Raw genomic sequence first — 17,905 nt, 5'->3', positions numbered from 1 at the left:
TCAAATCATATTTTTACAAGAGAAGCATAAAAAGGTACAGTTAGATCTAATTAAAATATTTCATGGCATTACATATCTTTATTAAAATTCATACATTATGTAACATAGAATTAAAGTAATTAATGAAACCTATTGTCTATTAACTAAGAAGATCAGCTAAAGGTTCAAAACTTTTTTTTTAAATTTTTGCTTTAAAAAGTCATAACTCCTCAACTTGTATAGAGAATCAAACTTATAGTTATACAGTCAAAACTATCTACTTAAACAAGAACTATGATTGTTTTGCTAGCCAAAGAAACATTGCATGTACCAAAATAATTCAGCATTCCCAGATTATGTTACCACAGTAATTCAAGCAGAAGTTTTTAAATAGAGATGTTTCCTTGATCGCATAAGCAAAATTATTCTGCTCAATGTGATTATGAAGTAATTTAATAAAATTTTCTGACACCATACCATGATTTATGTTAGAGTGATATACAAACCCCATTTCCAGAAAAGTTGGGATATTTTCCAAAATGCAATAAAAACAAAAATCTGTGATATGTTAATTCATGTGAACCTTTATTTAACTGACAAAAGTACAAAGAAAAGATGTTCAATAGTTTTACTGACCAACTTAATTGTATTTTGTAAATATACACAAATTTAAAATTTGATGGCTGCAACACACTCAACAAAAGTTGGGACAGAGTTAAAATAAGATTGAAAAGTGCACAGAATATTCAAGTAACACTGGTTTGGAAGACTCCACAGTAAGCAGGCTAATTGGTAGCAGGTGAGGTATCATGACTGGGTATAAAAGTAGTGTCCATCAAAGGCTCAGTCTTTGCAAGCAAGGATGGGTCGTGGCTCACCCCTTTGTGCCAAAATTTGTGAGAGAATTGTTAGTCAGTTCAAAAGGAACATTTCCCAACGCAAGATTGCAGAGAATTTAGGTCTTTCAACATCTACAGTACATAATATTGTGAAAAGATTCAGAGAATTCAGAGACATCTCAGTGCGTAAAGGGCAAGGTCGAAAACCACTGTTGAATGCGCGTGATCTTTGAGCCCTCAGGCGGCACTGCCTAAGAAACCGTCATGCTACTGTGATAATTATAGCCACCTGGGCGCGTGAGTACTTCGGAAAACCATTGTCACTTAACACAGTCCGTTGCTGCATCCAGAAATGCAAGTTGAAACTGTATTATGCAAGGAGAAAGCCATACATCAACTCTATGTAGAAACGCCGGCGAGTTCTCTGGGCCCGAGCTCATCTCAGATGGACCAAAAGACTGTGGAACCGTGTGCTGTGGTCAGATGAGTCCACATTTCAGCTAGTTTTCGGAAAAAACGGGCGTCCAGTTCTCCGTGCCAAAGATGAAAATTACCATCCTGATTGTTATCAGTGAAAGGTGCAAAAGCCAGCATCTGTGATGGTATGGGGTGAATCAGTGCCCACGGCATGGGTGAGTTGCATGTATGTGAAGGTACCGTTGACTCTGAGGCGTGTATTAGGATTTTAGAGAGACATATGTTGCCATCAAGGTGACATCTCTTCCCCGGATGTCCATGCTTATTTCAGCAGGACAATGCCAGACCACATTCTGCACGGGCTACAACAGCGTGGCTTTGTAGACACAGAGTGTGTGTGCTTGACTGGCCTGCTGCCAGTCCAGATCTATCTCCTATTGAAAATGTATGGCACATCATGAAGAGGAGAATCAGACAACGGAGACCACGGACTGTTGAGCAGCTGAAGTCTTATATCAAGCAAGAATGGACAAAATTTCCAATCGCAAATCTACTGCAATTAGTATCCTCAGTTCCAAAATGATTAAAAAGTGTTATTAAAAGGTGATGTAACACAATGGTAAACATGCCTCTGTCCCAACTTTTGTTGATTGTGTTGCAGCCATCAAATTCTAAATTTGTGTATATTTACAAAATACAATTATGTTGGTCAGTAAAACTATTGAAAATCTTTTCTTTGTACTTTTGTCAGTTAAATAAAGGTTCACGTGAATTAACATATCACAGATTTTTGTTTTTATTGCATTTTGGAAAATATCCCAACTTTTCTGGAAATGGAGTTTGAATAATTAGTATGGCTGCAAGAAACTAACATCAATTATACGGCACCCTCTCATGTTAACAACAAAATTACTGTTAGGAAAAGATAAAGGTATAGGTTATAATTAGAGTTTTTATTTAAATTAATATAGAATCACAGAGCAAAGGAGGTGATAATTTTGTAGTAAACTTTTTTCTACCAGATTTTCATCACAAACATTCCAGATCACACCAAATTGCATAAGTTATCCCCATCTCATCCCTGGTTCTTTTTCAAATGATATTAAACAATTCTCTAAGTACAGAAAGAGATCCTCTCTATCATCTATTAGAACACCATCTAAACTGTCGTCTAAAAACAATCTAGCTTCAGAAAATTTCAAGTTCAAAATTCAAAACTAATTTATTATCAAAGTACATACATGTCACCATATACTAACTCTGAGATTCATTTTCTTGTGGACATTCACAGTAAATACAAGTAAACACAACAGCATCAATGGAAAATCATACAGAACAGACAGACCAACTGCCAATGTGCAAAAGACAACAAACTGTGCAAATACAAAAATGAAAAACAAAAACAAATTAATAACAGTACATAAATAAGCAATAAGCTTCGAGAACATGTTGAATGGTCTTTGAAATTGAGTCTAGGTTGTGGGAACATTTCAATGATGGGTTAAGTGAGATTGAATGAAGTTATCCTCTCTGTTTCAAGAGCTTGATGGTTGAGGGGTAAAACTATTTCTAAACCTGGTGGTCATATCAGCTCCTAAGGCTCTTGTACCTTTTTCCTGATGGCAGCAGTGAGGAGAAAGCATGGCCTGGATGGTAGAGGTCTCTGATGTTGGATGCTGCTTTCCTGTGATAGCACTCTTTGTAGATGTGATCAGTGGTGGGGAGAGCTTTACCAGTGATGGACTGAGCTGTACCCACAACTTTTTGTTGGCTTTTCCATTCAAGGGCACTGGTGTTTCCATACCACGCCATGATGCATACAGTCAGTACCCTCTGCACTGTGCATCTATAGAAGTTTTAGATAACATGGAGAATCTTCACAAACTTCTAAGTAGAGATGCCTTCTTTGTTGTGCTTCTTTCAAATTCTCCACAGATTAGAATTCCCTCATGCTTGATCTTTGTAAATCACTAAGACCTTAGCATCTTCTTAAAATTGATCATTACTAATTTTCAGTTATTTATAAGTTTACTATAGACGTTCCTTTTGTGTTCTATACCTCTACATACACAACGATCCTTTTTGCACATATATTTTTCCAAATACCTTCCCTACTTATCCCGTCACTTTTAACACACTGTGTGTGTTAATTGTTGCCAGTCATGCAGGCCTTTTAAAATTTTTAATTGTTGCATCTATTCTTACACTACTAATCAAAGGCATCAGTTCATATGATAATATATTAAATTTCATCTGTTGTGTTCTTGGCCATTTAGCAGTATACATTCAAGCTACTACTATCATCCTCATGGCTTACTAAATTTTCCAACTCTGTATTCAGACTGTCTCACGTTGCAAATGCCTGATTTATGAACACTCATATACACTCAATGGCCACTTTATTAGGTAGACTGTACACCTGCACATTAATGTAAATACCTCATCAGCCAATCATGTGGCAGCAACTCAACACATATATGCATGCAGACATGGTCAAGAGGTTTACTTGTTGTTCAGACCAAACATCAAAATGGGGAGGAAATGTGATCTAAGTGACTTTGACCTTGGAAAGGTTTTGAATATCTCAGAAACTGCTGTGGTGGCAAGTTTGTAGGCAAAGTTGTCTTGTTAATAAGAGCGGTCAGAGGAGAATGAGCAGGCTGGTTCAGCTGATAGGCAGGTGACAGTAATTCAAACAACCACACAACAGTGGCATACAGAAGATCATCTCTGAATGCACAACACGTTTAACCTTAAAATGAAGAGATACAGCATCAGAAGACTGCAAACATACGCTCAGTGGCCTCTTTATTGGCCTGGATGGTAGGGGCCCTTGAGCTTTCTTGCGGCAGTGCTCTTTGAGGATGTGCTCAATGGTGGGGAGGGCTTTTCCTGTGATGCACTGGGCTGTATCCACTACTTTTTGTAGGCTTTTCCGTTCTTGGGCACTGGTATTTCCATACAAGGCTATGATGCAATCAGTCAGGATACACTCCATGGTGCATTGATAGAAGTTTGTTAAAGTTTTAGATGATGTGTCAAATCTGCACAAACTTCTCAGAGAGTAGTGGCTTTCTTTGAAATAGCATTTGCATGCTGGTCCCAGGACAGATCCTCTGATATGATAACTCCCAATAATTTAAAGTAACTGACCCTCTCCACCTTCAATCCCCTAATAAGCACCGGCTCATGAAACCCTAATTTCATCCTTCTGTAGTCAATAATCAGCTCTTTTGTTTTGCTGACATTGAGTAAGAGGTTGTTGTTGGTTTGGCACCTCCCAATCAGACGTTCAATCTCCCTCCTGGGATACAGCCAACAACTGAATTGACTTTATTACTTACATCCTTCATATACATGAGGAATAAAAATCATTACGTTACGTCTTTGACTGAATGTCCAATGTGCAATTACAGCAATTTATAATAAATATAATATACAACAGTATAGCCAATATAGCATAGAAATAGTCGTGTCAGCATGAATTAAGCATCTGATGATCTGGGGGAAGAAGCTGTCCCAGAGCCTGTTGGTCCTAGCCTTTATGCTGCGGTACCATTTCCCAGATGGTAGCAGCTGGTACAGTTCATGGCTGGGGTGACACACCTGTCTTTGTAAATATCTTGAATAATGGGAAGTTCACATCTACAGATGTGCTGGGCTGTCCGCACCACTCTCTGCAGTGTCCTGTGATTGAGGGAAATATAGTTCTCATACCACGCAGTGATGCAGCCAGTCAGGATGCTCTCAATTGAGCTCCTGTAGGAAGTTCTTAGAATTTGGGGGCCCATACCAAACTTCTTCAACTGTCTGAGGTGAAAGAGGCGCTGTTGTGCCTTTTCACTGCACAGCTGGTATGTACAGACCATGTGAGATCCTTGGTGATGTTTATGCCGAGGAACTTAAAGCTGTTCACCCTCTCAACCCCAGATCCATTGATGTCAATAGGGGTTAGCCTGTCTCCATTCCTCCTGTAGTCCACAACCAGCTTCTTTGTTTTTGTGACATTGAGGGAGAGATTGTTTCCTTGACACCACTGTGTCAGGGTGATGACTTCTTTTCTGTAGGCTACCTCATTATTATTTGAGATTAGGCCAACCAGTATAGTGTCGTCAACAAATTTAATTAGCAGATTGGAATTGTGGGCGGCGACAGTCAAGGGTATGCAGAGAGTAAAGGAGGAAGTTTAGTACACAGCCCTGGGAGGCACCAGTGTTGAGGGTCAGAGAGGCAAAGGTGAGGGAGCCCACTCTTACCACCTGATGGCGATCTGACAGGAAGTCCAGGATCCAGCTACACAAAGCAGGGTGAAGGCCGAGGTCTCTGAGCTTCTCGTCGACCCTAGAGGGAACTATGGTGTTGAATGCTGAATTGTAGTCCAAGAACAGCATTCTCACATATGCATCCCTCTTCTCCAGATGTGTAAGGACAGTGTGCAGAGCTGTGGCTATTGTGTCATCTGTCGATTGGTTATGTCGTGTTACAAACTGTAACGTTTTAGAAACGAATCAGCAGCAATAGGTTACACATGAAGTCTGGTTTTGATGTTAAAACCATTATCTTTATTAGTAACTACTTATCATATAGTAACTCAACCAAGATAAACCAAAGTTAACAGTGTTAGGTGTATATATGTGTGTAAATGTAGCTCCCAAACTATACTGAGCTTGGGGGAACAAGGCTTAGAGTTTTGAGATAGTAAAGTAGGAAAGTTCAGTAATCCACAAAATAAATGATGGGAGAGAGATATTTGTAATCCAGGTTGTAATGAAGGGGAAAGGTAAGTACGAAATATTCCACAGTTTTCACGCTGGAAAAGAGATAACAAATTGTCCGCCGTATCGTTCCAAATCTAAATATGAATTATCACCGAAAATGACTTGTCACAGGGATACCATCTTCTTGTGATTACCAAACAACATACCCAGGCAAGGGTTAACATATGAGCAATCCCACAAGATATCCCAAAAAATCCACTCCTATGGATTATATGAAGGAGCGTCACCCGTACTGGAGCAAACTTGCCCCAACAGTTCGTAGTTCCAAGTCTTGCAAAGGCTGCAAGAGTAGCTGTTCTCTCTCAGTCTCTCTCTCTGTATATGAATTTAAGTTCAGAGCAGCCTCTGACTGATGTCATAGTCCCACCTCATTTAGGTGCTCTTAAAGAAACAGTCCACAGTAAATGAAACCTGCGGGTTCATAACAGTCGGTAGGCGAATTGTAGGAGGTCCAGTGTCGGTGGCAACATGCTACAGATGTAGTCCTTGACCAGCCTCTTAGAGCATTATTGAGGTGAATGCAACAGGATGCCACTCATTCAGACATGTTACCTTGGTCTTTTTAGGTATAGGGTCAATGGTGGATGTTTAGAAGCAGGAGGGCACTCTACACTGGGAGAGGGAGAGATTAAAAATGTCTGTAAACACACCTGCCAGTTGTGCCATGTACATCCTGCGCATCCGCCCTGGTTTGCCGTCTGGTCCCGCATCATTACAGTTGTACTCAGCCTCAATTATAAGTATGAAGCAAGTACAGCAGAGGATTAGGCACACAGGCTTGTGATGCGTCTGTGCTGATGGTGGTTGTGGAGGAGATGTTGTTGCCAATCCTTACTAAATGGGGTCTGCAAATGCAGAAATCAAGGGTCCAGTTACACAAGGAAGTATTGAGATCTAGGTCTTGGAGCTTATTGATTAGTTTTGAGGGGATGATAGTAATGAATGCCAAGCTATAGTCAATGAAGAGCATGCTGGTGTATACATCTTCACTGTCCAGATGTTCCAGAGCTGAGTGGAAAGCTAATTAAATAGCATCTGCTATTGACCTGTTGTGATTGTAGGCAAATTGGAGCAGACCCAAGTCACTCCTCAGGCAGGAGTTAAAATGTTTCATGAACAACCTCTCAAAGCATTTCATCAGGGTAGATTTAACTGTTACTGGATGATAGTCATTGAGGCAGGTTACCACATTCTTCTTGGGCACTAGTATGATTGAAGCCTGCTTGAAGCAGGTGGGTAATTGCTGAAGCGAGAAGTTAAAGATGTCTGTAAACATTCAAGCCAATTGATCAGCCCAGGTATTCAGTACTCAGCTAGATACACTGTCTCAGCCAGATGCTTTACATGGTTCACCCTCCTGAAAGATGCTATCATGATGACCACAGAGACTGAAATCACAGTCATTTATGTTGAATCACAAATAAGAGAAAATCTGCGGATGCTGGAAATCCAAGCAACACACACAAAATACTGGAGAAACTCAGCAGGCCAGGCAGCATCTATGGAAAAGAGTATAGTTGACATTTTGGGCTGAGACCCTTCATCACGACTGGAGGGAGAAGAGATGAGGTCAGTGTTAGAAGGTGGGAGAAACAGAGGAAGAAATACAGGATAGTAGGTGACGGGTGAAACTGGAAAGGGAGGGGGGTGAAATAAAGAGCTTGGCAGTTGATTAGTGAAAGAGATACAGGGCTGGTAAAGAAGTAATCTGAAAGGAGAGGACAGAAAGCCATGGAAGGAAACAAAGGGAGAGGAGTACAGAGGGAGGTGATGGGCATGTTAAGGAGAGGAGGTATGAGAAGGAAATGGGAATGGGCAACGGTGAAGGGGAGGGGGGTTATTACCGGAAGTTCGAGAAATTGATATTCATCAGGTTGGAGCTACCCAGTTGCTCCTCCAACCTGAGTGTGGTCGCACCGCAACAGTAGAGTATGCCACAGACTGATATGTTGCAATGGGAATGGGAAATAGAATTGAAATGGGTGGCCACTGGGAGATCCCACTTTTTCTGTCAGGTGCTCGGTGAAGTAGTCTCGCAATCTATGTCGAGTCTTAACAATATACAGGAGGCCACACCAGGAGCGCTAAATACAGTCGATGACCCCAACAGAATCACAGGTGAAGTGTTGCCTCACCTGGAAGGACTGCTTAGGGCTCTGAATTGTAGTGAGAGAGGATTTGTAGGGGCAGGTGTAACACATGATCTGCTTGCAAGGATAAGTGCCAGGAGGGAGATCAGTGGGAGAGGAGAATAGACAAGGGAGTCGCGTAGGGAGTGATCACTGCGGAAAGCAGGAAGTGGGGGACAGGGAAAGATGCGCACAGTGGTGGTATTCTGTTGGAGATGGCTGAAGTTGCAGAGAATTATGTGCTGGACGCAGAGGCTGGTGGGATGGTAGGTGAGAAGAAAAGGAACCCTATCCCTGATGGGGTGGTAGGAGGATGGGGTGAGGGCAGACTTGCATGAAGTGGAAGAGATGCGGTTGAAGGCAGCATTGATGGTGGAGGAAGGGAAGCCCCTTTTTTTTGGAAAGAGGAGAACACCTCCTTTGTTCTGGAATGAAAACCCTCATCCTGAGAGCAGACGTGGCAGAAACAGAGGAATTGAGAGAAGGGGATGACATTTTACAAGTAACACGGTGGGAAGAGGTTTAATCCAGGTAGCTGTGAAAGTCAGTGGGTTTATAATAGAAATCAGTAGATAAGCTACCTCCAGAAATAGAGACAGGGAGGTCAAGAAAGGGGAGGGAGGTGCCGAAAATCGACCATTAAGTTTGAGGGCAAGTGGAAGTTGGAGGCAAAGTTGATGAAGTCAATGAACTCCGTATGGGTGCAGGAAGCAGCACTGATGCAGTCGTCAATGCAGCACAGGTAAAATTGAGGAGTGACACCAGTGTAGTCCGCCAGAAAAAGCGGGATCTCCCAGTGGCCACCTATTTTAATTCCACTTTTCATTCCCATTCCCATTCCGACATTTCAGTCCATGGCTTCCTCTGCAGCCGCAATGAGGCCACACTCAGGTTGGAGGAGCAACAGCTTATATTCCATCTGGGTAGCCTCCAACCTGACGGCGTGAACATCAAGTTCTTGAACATCTGGTAATGCCCCCCCCTCCACTGTTCTCTCTTGCCTCATCTCCTTACCTGCCCATCACCTCCTTCTGGTACTCCTCCCCCTTTTCCTTCTTCCATGGCCATCTGTCGTCTACTTTCAGATTTCTTCTTCTCCAGCCCTGTATCCCTTTCACCAATCAATTTCCCAGCTCTTTATTTCACCTCCCTCCCACCCCTCAGCTTCACCTATCATCTTGTGTTTCTTCCTCCCCTCCCCCCATCTTCCAAAATCTGACTCATCCTTTTTGCACCAGTCCTGATGAAGGGTCTCGGCCTGAACTGTCGACTGTACTCTTTTCCATAGATGCTGCCTGGCTTGCTGAGTTCCTCCAGCATTTTGTGTATGTTGCTGTCATTTACATTGCTTGGTTTTACTTTGTAGGAGGTGGTAACATTCAAGCCTTGACATGCCTGTTGAACATCCTTCAGTGTTTCAAGTTTGGTATAGATTTGCCACTTTGCTTGTGAGATAGCTTGTGAGTGTGTTGGGACAACTGGTGTTGTCCCTAACCCTGCCAGGTGAAGTGCTGATAGTAACTGGACAATGATTTCTTCAAGAAATCCTGATTGAAGACCCTGACAAGAATGTGAAAGGCATCAGACTCCATATTTAATCCACTCTATCATTGCCTTTAAATGACTAACAAGTTTATTTTGAAACTAATAAAAAACACTTTTCAGAAGTCCTTATTAAGAAAAATACCATAATCCTCACAAAATTCAAGTTTTTCTTTTAAGTTCACCATACACCTCAACCAAGCTTGTAAGACAGAACTCGTCTTCCTTATGAGTGTTTTTACTTATCACAAACAACACTTAATTTAGTCCTTGATTAGAGTATCCAGAGGTTTCTTGATAACCAGACTAACATCACCTGGTTTATGCCCATTCTGTTTTCTAAGCTGGGATCCACATTACCCTGCCATGACTTCCATAATCAAGAGAGACAAAAAATGTGACCATATCCACACTTAATTTCCTTTTCATCTATATATCCAACATGGGCATGTAGTTTCTACCAAAATGATGTTCTATCACTGAATCATGTTTACCTTCAATATGCATGTCAAAGCAAAGAGGCTGTTTTTATTTATGGTTAGAAGTTAACTGGATTTAAAATATATTTTCATTGGTTAAGTTAACCATTAACATGCTTGTTTATGCTTGATAGAAGCTGGAAGCTAGGGTCTGTCTAAAGATAACAGAGTATGCCTTGATCAGTGAGTTTCATAATCCACTGTCTACACAACATGGCTGGAGCTGTAGTACATAGGCATGATTTGCCTTCTCTTCGTTTACACTGTTACAAATATCACAAAGAAAAAGAAAGAGAGAACATTTTAAAATATAGCTTTGGCAGGTATAATATGATAGATTTCAGAATAATTTGATGCCAGATTGGAATGACAGCTGTTTGAAGTATAATTTACCATATTGAAAACTTTGCCAAAATGATTTACTGTACTTTGTGACCCTGCCTTCCGCCTACAAATCAAAACAGCATTGTTCTGGAAAAAGGAACATCTCTCTTTAAAACTGAACATTTTTTATTCTTTTTGGTGCGGAGTCAATTAATAGGCAGTAAACTACAGAAGTAAGATCATAATATTTTGCTGGACAGGTCAATTGTTCACCATAATTGCGCTCCTTTTGTAGTTAAAATCTGACAGCTCTTGCGTTACAATGCACTTTTAACAGTGGGGAATGTTTTTTCTAAATTGCAGTAGCTAGATAATACAATTCAAAAATAATGTTAATGATGCCCTCTTCATAAACAATTCAAGTTTTTTGTTTGGAATATCATTTTGATGATGACAGTGATGTCATCAGCAATAAAAATAAACTTGAATAAGATGGGTGCAGTAATTATAAAAATTATGTGCATAACTAAACCCAGTACTAATAAAGCAAAAACATTGGGTACTCCTAATAACAAATGATACGTTAATCTAAATATATGTTGTATAGATTCAATAAAGTAACATGATCAATAAACATAAGCCAATCTTCTCCAGTTTGCAGTTAGGAAACTGCACCTGAAAGTATTTGATTAGAAAAATTTAAGATAAAGACCATAAGACATAGGAGCAGAATTAGGCCATTCAACCCATCGAGTTTATTCTGCCATTCCATCATGGCTGATTTATTATCTCTCTCAAATCCATTCTTTTGCTTTCACCCTGTAACTTTGACTCCCTTACTAATCAAGAATCTATCAAACTCCATTTTAAATACACCCACTAACTTGGCCTCTACAGCTACCTGTAGCAATGAATTCCTCAGAATCACCACTATCTGGCTAAAGAAATTCCTCATCTCTGTTCTAAAGTGACGTTCTTCTATTCTGAGGCTGTGCCATCTGGTCCTCGATTCCCCCACTATAGGAGACTTGTTCTCCATATCCAATCTCTCTAGGCCATTCAATATTTAATAAGTTTCGGATAAGATCCCCTTTCAATCATCTAAACTCCAGTGAGTACAGGCCCAGAGCCATTATATGTTCCTTATAAGTTAACTCTTACATTCCTGTGATCATTCTCATGAACCCTTTCTGGATCATCTCCAACGCCAGCACATCCTTTCTTATAACGAGCCCAAAACAGCTCACAATATTCTAAAGTGCAGTCTGACAAATGCCTTCTAAAAGCCTCAGCATTACATCCTTGCTTTTATATGCTAGACCTCTTAAAATGATTGCTGACTCTATATTTGCCTTCCCTACCAACGACTCAATCCGCAAGTTAACCTTTAGGAAATCCTGCACTCCCAAGTCCCTTTGGACCTCTGATATTTGTATTTTTTTCCCTATTTAGAAAATAGTCTACTACCAAAGTACACTTCCCTACTTTATATTCAATCTATCACTTCTTTGCCCATTCTCCTAATTTGTCCAAGTCCTTCTGCAGACTCCCTGCTTCCTCAACACCACCTACCCCTCCACCTATCTTATCACCTGCAAACTTGGTCACAAAGGCATCAATTCAGTCATCCAAATTATTGACATATAATGTGAAAGAAGCAGTCCCAACACTGACCACTGCAGGACACCATTAGTCACCAGCAGCCAACCAGAAAAGGCCCCTTTATAGCCACTCTTTGCCTCCTGCCAGACACTAATCTTTTATCCATGCCAATATCTTTCCTCTTATCTTGTTTATCAGTCTCAATAAGGCCATAGAGTTTTGCATAGATTCCTTGCTAGCTTTTGAATCTTAAGTTTGATTTCAATATTTTTAAACACCATACCCGTAGGCCGTGGAAGCGAGGATTACTGTAAAACAGCTTCATCTGCTCAGATGGCAGTGGTCCCAATACTCTCTGAATTGTGTAAAGCTGATCTATTTCACTCTCTCCGGGAAAAAGTGGTTGTCCATCACTTAGTTCTCCAAGAATGCAGCCCACAGACCACATGTCAACAGCCTTTCCATATGGAGCTCTGTAAAGGAAGGATAAAAATATAAGAAAATGACTTATCTGGTATCATATTAGAGAAGCATAGCTTTCCCTTGATCTTCTTTGGGAGGGCTTGGGGACCAAGAAACCGGTGGAAGAAAGAGCCTGACAATTACCAAAGTAAAACATTTTGATAATTTTGTGTTTCAATATTGTGTTTTGTGTTTCATGGTTGCAGGAGGGGTATGATTGGCAACTAAATATTACTGGATTTCGTTGCTTCAGGTGTGATAGAAACAGAGGGGCAAGTGGAGGAGGTGTTGCATTGCTTGTCTGACAAAATATTACAGCGGTGCTTTGGCAGGATAGATTAGAGGGCTCATCTATGGAGTCTATTTGGGTGGAATTGAGGAATGGGAAAGGTGTAGTAACACTTATAGGGGTGTATTATAGACCATCTAATGGGGAGCGAGAATTGGAGGAGCAAATTTGTAAGGAGATAGCAGATATTTGTAGTTAGCACGAAGTTGTGATTGTGGGAGTTTTTAATTTTCCACACATAGACTGGGAAGCCCATTTTGTAAAAGGGCTGGATGGTTTGGAGTTTGTAAAATGTGTGCAGGATAGTTTTTTGCAGCAATACATAGAGGTACCGACTAGAGAAGGGGCAGTGTTGGATCTCCTGTTAGGGAATGAGATAGGTTAGGTGACGGACGTATGTGTTGGGGAGCACTTCGGGTCCAGTGATCACAATACCATTAGTTTCAATATAATTATGGAGAAGGATAGGACTGGACCCAGGGTTGAGATTTTTGATTGGAGAAAGGCTAACTTCGAGGAGATGCGAAAGGATTTAGAAGGAGTGGATTGGGACAATTTGTTTTATGGGAAGGATATAATAGAGAAATGGAGGTCATTTAAAGGTGAAATTTTTAAGGGTACAGAATCTTTATGTTCCTGTTAGCTTGCAAGGAAAGGTTAAAAGTTTGAGAGTGCCATGGTTTTCAAGGGATATTGGAAACTTGGTTCGGAAAAAGAGGGAGATCTACAATAAATATAGGCAGCATGGAGTAAATGAGGTGCTCGAGGAATATAAAGAATGTAAAAGGAATCTTAAGAAAGAAATTAGAAAAGCTAAAAGAAGATACGAGGTTGCTTTGGCAAGTAAGGTGAAAATAAATCCAAAGGGTTTCTACAGTTATATTAATAGCAAAAGGATAGTGAGGGATAAAATTGGTCCCTTAGAGAATCAGAGTGGACAGCTATAGACAATAGGTGCAGGAGTAGACCATTCTGCCCTTCCAGCCAGCACTGCCATTCACTGTGATCATGGCCGATTATACACAATCAGCACCCCGTTCCTGCCCTCTCCCCATATCCCTTGACCCCGCTATCTATAAGAGCTCTATCTAATTCTCTCTTGAAAGCATCCAGAGACTTGGCCTCCACTGCCTTCTGGGGCAGAGCATTCCACATATCCACCACTAGTTGCTATAAAATGTCAATCAGCCACAGATAAAATCAGGTTTTATTTTGTATCAAACATCTTCCAAGAATACAGCTGAAAAGATAACAACTAAAAAAGATGAAAAAGAGAAAACTGGATAACATCACGGAACTTGGCTCTAATACAAAATATTACAATTTCTTTGCAAAATTATTCTTTTTCTTTTGGAACAATTAATTTTAAAATAAACTTTACAGCAATTACAATCACTTTCTTATGAAGTTTACTTGTGGAGTAGTATTTGGTATATTCCTTTCTTTGAGTACTTGCCCAGCTAGAGCAAAGCAAAATATATTCTCTTAGTGAATATCTTTCCCAATTTATGGTCCCATCAGTGTAAATCAACAGAATTTTTAAAAGCTGCTTAGGTACAATAAGCTTTTTAATCTACCCATTAAAAGATTGCCAAAATTCCAACTTTCATTCATTCATCTGTAACAAATCTAATGAAGCTATTTGATAGCAACAGATAATTATGCAGGAGAGCAACTTACCCAAGTAGTAGTTCAGGTGAACGATACCACCTAGTGGCCACATATTCTGTGTAATTTGCATTGCTGCCCTCTGACAAATTCCGAGCAAATCCTGTCATTGCAAGAAACTAAATTGTAACAGTGTTACACATCAACAGTTTGTTTGTTTATTTACTTATTGAGGTACAGCGCGAAATAGGCCCTTCTGACCGCGCTGCCCAGCAATCCCCCAATTTAATCCTATCCTAATCATGGGGCAACTTACAATGCCCAACTAACCTACCAACCGGTACATCTTTGGACTATGGAGGAAATGGAAGCAACTGGAGGAAACCCATGCAGGAGAACGCACAAACTCCTTACAGGCAAAGTCAAGAATTTAGATCCTGAGATAAATAATTAACAATGTAAAATTTAAAGATTTGATACAGAAGTTCTTTTATCAAAATAGAATTCAAAGCTGTTACCAGGATTCCGATAGAACATAATTGTGCAAAAGATTTTTCTTCCTATAAACTCATTGTAGACAAATTCACTGAGATTCAAATTTATGTCAATAAATGTTAGACAATGTTAGCAAGGCAGTGTCCATTATTAAGGACCTCCAGCACTCAGGGAATGGCCTTTTCTCACTGTTTCCATCAGGTAAGAGGTACAGAAGCCTGAAGGCACATACTCAGCGATTCAGGAACAGCTTCTTCCCCTCTGCCATCCAATTCCTAAATGGACATTGATCCTGTGAACACTACCACACTTTTTATATATTATTATTTCTGTTTTTGCATGGTTTTTAATCTATTCATTATACATATACAGAAATTTATTTATTATTATTTTTATTTTTTCTTCTATTTTATGTATTGCATTGAACTGCTGCTGCTAAGTTAACAAATTTCATGACACATGCTGGTGATAATTGAATTGACTTTATTTCTTACATCCTTCACATAAATGAGGAGTAAAAATCTTTACATCTAAATGTGCAATTATCGTAATTTATAATCATTTATAATAAATAGAACAGTCAAGGTAATACAGTATGGAGTATACTCAAATCAGCGTGAGCTCATCAGTCAGATGGCCTGGTGGAAGAAGCTGTTCCAGAGCCTGTTGGTCCTGGCTTTTATGCTGCGGTATGTTTCCCGGGTGGTATCAGCTGGAATAGACTGTGGTTGGGGTGACTTGAGTCCCTAATGATCCTACGGGTCCTTTTTACACACCTGTCCTTGCAAATGTCCTGAATCATGGGAAGTTCACAACTACAGACATGCTGGGCTGTCCACATCACTCTCTGCAGAGTCCTGCGATTAAGGGAGGCACAGTTCCCAAACTAGACAGTGATGCAGCCAGTCAGAATGCTCTCATTTGTGCCCCTGTGGAAAGTTTTTAGGATTTGGGGGTCCATACCAAACTTCCTCAACTATCTGAAGTGAAAGAGGTGCTGCTGCTGTGATGTGGATGCCGAGGAACTTAAAGCTGTTTACCCTCTTAACCCCAGATCCATTGATGTCAATAGGGGTTAACCCGTCTCCATTCCTCCTGTAATCCACAACCAGCTCCTTTGTTTTTGCGACATTGACAGAGAGGTTGTTTTCTTGACACCACTGTGTCAGAGAGATGACTTCTTCCCTGTAGGCCACCTCGTTATTGTTTGAGATAAGGCCAATCAATGCAGTGTCATCGGCAAATTTAATTAGTAGATTGGAGCTGTGGGTGGCGATAGTCATGGGTTTACAGTAAGTAAAGGAGGGGACTCGGTACACAGCTGAGGGGCTCCTGTATTGAGAGTCAGAGGGTTGGAGGTGAGGGACCTCTGATTCTGATTTTGATTCTGATTCTGACATCTTAGTCAGAAACTTAACTTACTGCAGGATAGGGACAGACAGATAGCCAGAACTGGATTGGAAAATGGGTAAGAATTGTAATAAAAGCAGTCTTGCTAACTTATGTTTGGGATTCTCATACATGACATGCATGAATATCTGATATTAATGTACTGGACTATAACTGTTACTGTGATAAATTTTACAATTTGTATTATAAAGCATCTTCAAAATATATATCATAAATTAAAAACAACTAACATGTTCATTTGCATATTCCTGATATTTTGAATAGGAAGATATTATAATCTGGGTAAAGTAAGCATAGGCTGCTGATTTTTTTAAACATAAGTTTCATACTTTCATGATATAATTTGCTATATTAGAGACAAACTGGGGTACAAAGTCAGTGTATCCAACCTCTGGATCCAAAAAATTTAATGTATTTTTTTCAATTGAATTCATCTCCTTAATAATGTCATCATTTTGGAATGTCATACATCTTGTACGAAAGATACCAAAACAAATAAAATTAAGATCAACTACCTGCAAGATAATAGGTACAACCATGAGAATACCCTCAGGAGGACTGACAGTTGTGATGGCAATATCAATGCCTCGGCAAAGCAGCCGACATAATCAAAGAACACCCCCCCCCCCCCCCCCCCCCGGATCCCAGACACTCTCTCTTCTCTCCCCACCCACCAGGCAAAAGTGACAGGTTGCAACTGAACCCGGGGACTAACTAATATTCTCAGGGACAGGTTTGTTGGAGCTGTTAGGGAGGGTTTAAACTAATGTTGCAGGGGGATGGAAACCAGAATGAAGGGACTCAGGATAGGGCAGATGGTAAAAAGGCAAAGATAGCATGCAGTCAAATGCAGTCAGGAAGGGCAGGCAAATGATAGGACATAAATGCAGCCAGCAGGGTGCGTATCAGTGCATTAGGGATGCAGATTCAAAAAGGGTAGCAAATACAGTACTCAAAAGTGTTACATCTCAATGCATGGAATATAAGAAAAAAGGTGGATGATCTTGTTGCACTATTACAGATTGTTAGGTATGATGTTGTGGCCATCACTGAATCGTGGCTGAAGGATGGTTGTAATTGGGAGCTAAATGTCCAAGGTTACACGTTGTATCATAGAACACAGAACATTACAGCACAGAAACAGGCCTTGGCTGTGCTGAACCGTTTTTCTGCCTAGTCCCACTGACCTGCACCTGGCCCATATCCCTTCATACATCTCTCATCTATGTACCTGTCCAAGTTTTTCTTAAATGTTAAAAGTGAGCCCGCACTCACTTCATCTGGCAGTTCATTCCACACTCCCACCACTCTCTGTGTGAAGAGGCCCCCCCTAATGGTCCATTTAAACTTTTCCCCCTTCACCCTTAACCCATGTCCTCTGTTTTTTTCTCCCCTAGCCTCAGTGGAAAAAGCCTGCTTGCATTCACTCTATCTATACCCATCATAATTTTATATACCGGTACCTCATTCTTCTACGCTCCAGAGAATAAAGTCCTAACCTATTCAACCTTTCTCTGTAACTCAGTTTCTCAAGTCCCAGTAACATCCTTGT

The 17,905-nt window shown here is 40.4% G+C and overlaps 1 protein-coding gene across 4 annotated transcripts in view; it reads right to left on the bottom strand.

Moving 5' to 3' along the window:
* cdkl5 (cyclin dependent kinase like 5) overlaps window positions 1-17,905 on the bottom strand; it is a 533,184-nt gene that overhangs the window by 32,934 nt on the left and 482,345 nt on the right. For all 4 annotated transcript variants that reach the window (XM_073045859.1, XM_073045858.1, XM_073045860.1 and 1 more), the window contains 2 exons: window positions 14,521-14,611; window positions 12,373-12,562 (listed from right to left, as the gene is read on the bottom strand). In XM_073045859.1, coding sequence (XP_072901960.1) covers window positions 12,373-12,562; window positions 14,521-14,611 — 281 coding nt within the window. The remainder of the gene's footprint in view (window positions 1-12,372; window positions 12,563-14,520; window positions 14,612-17,905) is intronic.

Source organism: Hemitrygon akajei, chromosome 5 (assembly GCF_048418815.1).
Source record: "Hemitrygon akajei chromosome 5, sHemAka1.3, whole genome shotgun sequence".
NCBI lineage: Eukaryota > Metazoa > Chordata > Chondrichthyes > Myliobatiformes > Dasyatidae > Hemitrygon > Hemitrygon akajei.
Note: the sequence above shows the minus strand (reverse complement) of the source record. Positions and strands in the feature narration are given on the sequence as shown.